The 5,360-nt window shown below is 43.0% G+C and overlaps 1 protein-coding gene across 1 annotated transcript in view; it reads right to left on the bottom strand.

Moving 5' to 3' along the window:
• Window positions 1-5,360, bottom strand: part of LOC111971077 (integrin beta-6-like) — a 16,955-nt gene that overhangs the window by 3,267 nt on the left and 8,328 nt on the right. Inside the window, exons 10-11 of the mRNA XM_070445871.1 lie at window positions 4,858-4,983; window positions 1-54 (exon numbers count right to left, since the gene is read on the bottom strand). The exon at window positions 1-54 is cut by the window's left edge and continues 156 nt beyond it. Of these exons, the coding sequence (XP_070301972.1) occupies window positions 1-54; window positions 4,858-4,983 (180 nt within the window). The remainder of the gene's footprint in view (window positions 55-4,857; window positions 4,984-5,360) is intronic.

Below are 5,360 nucleotides of genomic sequence, written 5' to 3' on the forward strand. Positions count from 1 at the left end.
GAGGGTTATTTGTGTCCCCTGATAAAGAGTGAACAGAAGAAGCCTTGGCCAGATTTCAGTTTGTTCCCGAGGCTGCTCTCTCTCTCTCTCTGTGTGTGTGTGTAGTCTAGCACATAATGGTGGTGTCAGATGGACTGTGTGTGACAGGTCCTTTACAATGGAGAAAGGAAATACTCCAGCACTGTTGTTGGCTGTCTTTTGATGCCCTCAGGAACAAGCAGACAAATTCAGACAAGATGAGGTGAACACTATATCCCAGTACTGAAAAGAGGCGACAAACCTGGCTAGGAAAAAAAAAAGTAAAGAAAAAAAGACCGGGAAGAATCAATTAGTCAAATAAAAAGCAAAGGGCTTCGCAATACTGTAGGTAAACATGATTTGTTTTTATTGGACGTGAAAACAGTTTCTGCTGAACATGACCCAGGTTTCACACGATGRGGGCTAGTGTGGAACAGGAACAAGGTTTCACAGGATGTGGGCTAGTGTGGTCTAGACATTTGCTATAAGTGTTGGCATCTCATCACTTTCAGTACTATATTTATTTGCTGTACTGTCTACAGTCYCTGTTGTCATTCCTGAAACACATGTCCTACAGTGCCTTCAGAAAGTATTCACACCCCAAGAGATTTTCCACATTCTGAATTTTGTGTCACTAGCCTACAAACACTATGCCATCATGTCAAAGCGGGATTATGTTTTTACAAAATTGTACTAATTCATTCAAAATGAAAAGCTGAAATGTCGTGAATCAATAAGGATTCAACCCCTTTGCTACGGCAAGTCTAAATAAGTTCAGGAGTAAAAATGTGCTTAACACGTCACATAATGMACTCACTATGTGTYCAATAATAGTGTTTAACATGATTTTTTTTMAATGACTATCTCATCTCTGTAACCCACACARACAATTATCTGAATGGTCCCTTAGTCGAGCAGTGAATTTCAAACACAGATTCAATCAAAAAGACCAGGGATGTTTTCCAATGCCTTATTAATTACCCTTTGGATGGTGTAGCAATACACACAGTCACTACAAAGATACAGGCGTCCTTCCTAACTTGCTAGAGAGGAAGGAAACCATTCAGGGATTTCACCATGAGGCCAATGGTGACTTTAAAACAGTTACAGAGTTGAATGGCTGTGATAGGAGAAAACTGAGGATGGATCAACAACATTATTGTCAGAGCGTGAGTTGGGGTGGGCATTCTATTTTTTGTGTTTCTATGATTTTCTATTTCTATGTGTTCTTTTTCTTTGTGTTTGGCCGGGTGTGGTTCTCAATCAGAGGCAGCTGTCTATCGTTGTCTCTGATTGAGAACCATACTTAGGTAGCTCTTTTTTCCACCTGTSTTTGTGGGAAGTTGACTTTGTTTAGGGCACATAGCCTTTGAGCTTCACCACGCTGCACCTTGGTCCTCTCCTTTCAACAGCCGTGACAATTATAGTTACTCCAGAATACAAATATTCCTAAACATGCATACTGTTTGTAATAAGGCATTAAAGTAAGACTGCTAAAAATGTGGCAAAGAAATTAACTTCATGCCCTGAATACAAAATGTTATGTTTGGAGCAAATCCAACACAACACATCACTGAGTACCAGTCTTCATATTTTTAAGCAWYGTGGTGGCTGCATCATGTTATGGGAATGCTTGTCATCAGCAAGGACTAGGGAGTTTTTTGGGGGGATAAAAATAAACGGAATAAAGCTAAGCACAAGAAAAATCCTAGAGGAAAATCTGGTTCAGTTTGCTTTCCAACAGACACTGGGAGACAAATGCACCTTTCAGTAGGACAATAACCTAAAACACAAGGCCAAATATACACTGGAGTTGCTTACCAAGACAACATTGAATGATCCCGAATGGCCTAGTTACAGTTTTTACTTAAATCAGCTTGAAAATCAGTCAAGACTTGAAAATGGCTGTCTAGCAATGATCAACAACCAACTTGACAAAGCTTGAAGAATTTTTAAAAGAATGATGTGCAATCCAGGTGTGCAAAGCTCTTACAGACTTACCCAGAAAGACTCACAGCTGTAATCACTGCCAAAGGTGATTCTAATGACTCAGGGATGTGAATACTTACATAAATGAGATATTTCTAGATTTAATTTTCAACACATTTGCAGAAATGTCTAAAAACAGGTTGTCACATTGTCATTATGGGGTGATGAGTGACAATTTGTATTTATTTAATCCATTTTGAATTCAGGCTGTAACACAATAAAATGTGGAATAAGTCAAGGGGCATGAATATGTTTCTGACGGCATACTGGTATATAGTTGAAAGGTCGCGAAGGTTTTCATACACTTAGGTTGGAGTCATTAAAACTTGGTTTTTTCAACCACTCCACAAATTTTTGTTAACAGAACTATAGTTTTGGCAAGATCGGTTTAGGACATACTTTGTGATGACACAAGTCATTTTTCCAAAATTGTTTACAGACAGATTCATTGTCACTTATAGTATCTGTCTGGTAAATGATTTTCATTTATAATCTTCAGAAACCTATGTCAATGGGTTTAGAAGCTTCTGATAGGCTAATTTGACATATTATCTTGGTCAATTGGTGGTGTACTGTGGATGTATTTCAAGGCTACGCTTCAAACTCAGTGCTTCTTTGCTTGACATCATGGTGAACATCAAACAGTAAATCAGCCAAAAAAATTGGTTAAACAATACGACCCCTTTCATCAAAGTCTGGTTTTCATCTTGGAGCATTTCAACGCTGAAGGTACCCTTCCCACGTTCATCCGCTTCGTACAAACAAGAGGGTCGCAAGTCATAAGCCGACAGCGATTGGAGCGAACAGTCTTACACGAAAGAAGCCATCAATACACGCTTCAGGATGGGGACTCATTCTGCGTCCTATGGAGATACGTACTTTGGAATAGTGCTCGATATAGTATAGCAAATCATCATAGACACACTCGGTCAAAGGACGCGTTGTGAGATTGGCTTTGGATTGGAAAAGGTACAAAGTATCTATATCACAGTTAAAACGAGTCCTTCCATACTGACATAACCATGAAGGCACTCAGCAAGGAAGAGGGGGCACTGTCCAATACTGTATAAGAACGCCGTTACTATACCGGCTTTATGGGGAATAATAGATCGTTCATTTCACTTTTTTGGTTCGTAATTATGTCCTCTGGTCTGATGAAACAAACACTTAGAACCATTTTTCGCGCTTCGTTGTTTTGGCAAAATGACATTCCGTTATGTTTGGGATTGGAAAAAGGGGGCTGGCTTGCAAGCGGGAAGAACCACATCCCAATCGTGAGCTAGGGGGTGGATTCACGCTCATCATGTTGGGGGGTGCTTTCGGCTTTTGGGCAGGAGGGTTTCCTGCTGCACTTTCAAAAACATAGATGGAATCATGAGGCATGGACAATGATGTGGATATACTTGAAGCTACATCTCCAAGACTAGTCAGGAAGTTAAGCTTGGTTGCAAATGGGCCTTCTCCAAATGGACAATGACCCAAGCATACTTCCAAAGTTGTGGCAAAATGCGTAGGACCACAAGTCAAGTTATTGGAGTGGCATAAAAAGCCTGACTCAATCTATAGAAAATGTGTGGGCAGAACTGAAAAAGCGTGTGCGAGCAAGGAGGCAAAAAACCCATCTCTGGCTCAGTTAGACTCATCTCTTCAGTCGAGGATTATCGGGGCCAAACTTGCCCAATCCTGATTTGTGGGCAGCTTGTGGAGAGGCTACTCGAATACGCTTTGAACTCCATCGCAAGTTAAAACAATGTTAAAGGCAATGCTACCAAATACTAATTGAGAGTATGTGATCCTCTGACCCACTGGGAACATCTTAATCATCTCTCTCTGCTCTTATTCTGACATTTCACATTCTTTTGAAAATTTTTATTTTACTCCCATAATAAGTGGGACTGATCCTAACTTACCTAAAACAGGGAATTTTTACTAGGATTTAAATTTGTCAGGAATTGTTGAAAAACTGAGTTAAATGTATTTGTGGCTATTAGGTGTATGAAACTTCCGACCCAATTGAGGAAACTTGGGACGAGGTGTGTGATTGTCTATCTTACACTAGAAGAGTACAAGGAGCTCACACAGGAGTAGGAAAAGCCCTTTACCCGAGGTGCGTCAAGAGGCTCACAGATTAGAGCAGTAGAGAAACGACACACTTCCCGTCACCACACACTTCCCTCCGTCCGCTGCCACACGCTCCGTCTCTCTCCGACCAATCTCCCATTGTCCCTGCTGCCTGCTGCCAGGTTAGTACTTCCGGCCGCCCAGCCTCGCTTCTGAACCACCCTCGCCACTCGCAGTCAACAGTCCCGTGACCTACCACACACACACACATCTGCTACACAGCACACACAAGCACACACACACACACACACACACACACACACACAACAGATAGCAAAAAAAAAGGCGCATGGCACGCAGCACGACTCTCGACACACACACTTAGCACGCAAGTATATCTCTTCTGCTGGCAATATTCTCAGGTATATGTTATATACTGTGTCACTGTGATCGTCAGCACATTGTTCTGTTTTTTCATCAAAAGACGCGAAGAGTGAACGCTACAATGCCTCGTCCATGGGAAGTCCGGTGTTTTGCGACCGTACTAGACACCTCCACAGAGGAACCTCTTCGGAACCGAGATCAACACACGAGAAGCTCGTTCACGCTCGCGAGTAGGCCCCGTAGAGCGCGTCCGAAACTAGAGGGGTGACAACACACTGGCCCGCAGAAACACCTCCTCCTCTGCGCGCTACATGGATCCGCAGCGGTCCCATTCAATCGGCCTTGGCAGTTACCTGCTCCTCGGTCACGCTCTCTCGTACACTCACACTTGGAAACCCATGTTACCTGGGAATCTACACAGACAGGAGCCACACTCCAGAGACGGCCCAGGCTGCAGTGGCTTGCTGTTGGGCTCGGGGTCTGTGACAGGCAACAGGAGCACAGGGACTCCAGGTCTATCTCCAGGGGGTCCTGATCAAGGCCCAACGGTTTAGATGAGGAACGCTGGGGACGGTCGAGACACTCAGAGAGTTCTACAGTCACGTTTTGAAGGAAGACCCTGGGATCACAGAGATTGAGGGTGACTGTTATAGCATACTGCTTTGAGGTGCTGTATAAGTCAGTTGGAAACTTTGTTAGCCAGAGGAAAATATAGGAATATTGGGTTTTTTGAATATCACTGGACGCCAACTGACAGTCAAAATGCGGAACAACGTGTCTCAGTTTCGACGTTGCGAATCGTTTCTGTCCAGGTAGTACCCATCTTTCTCCTCCATTCTCTCTCCTCCGTGCTATCCTGAGCAGTCGGCTGTGAAGGAGATCTGTAAATCTTTCCTGTGTGCTCCTAA

This window comes from Salvelinus sp. IW2-2015, linkage group LG12 (genome assembly GCF_002910315.2).
Source record: "Salvelinus sp. IW2-2015 linkage group LG12, ASM291031v2, whole genome shotgun sequence".
Lineage (NCBI taxonomy): Eukaryota > Metazoa > Chordata > Actinopteri > Salmoniformes > Salmonidae > Salvelinus > Salvelinus sp. IW2-2015.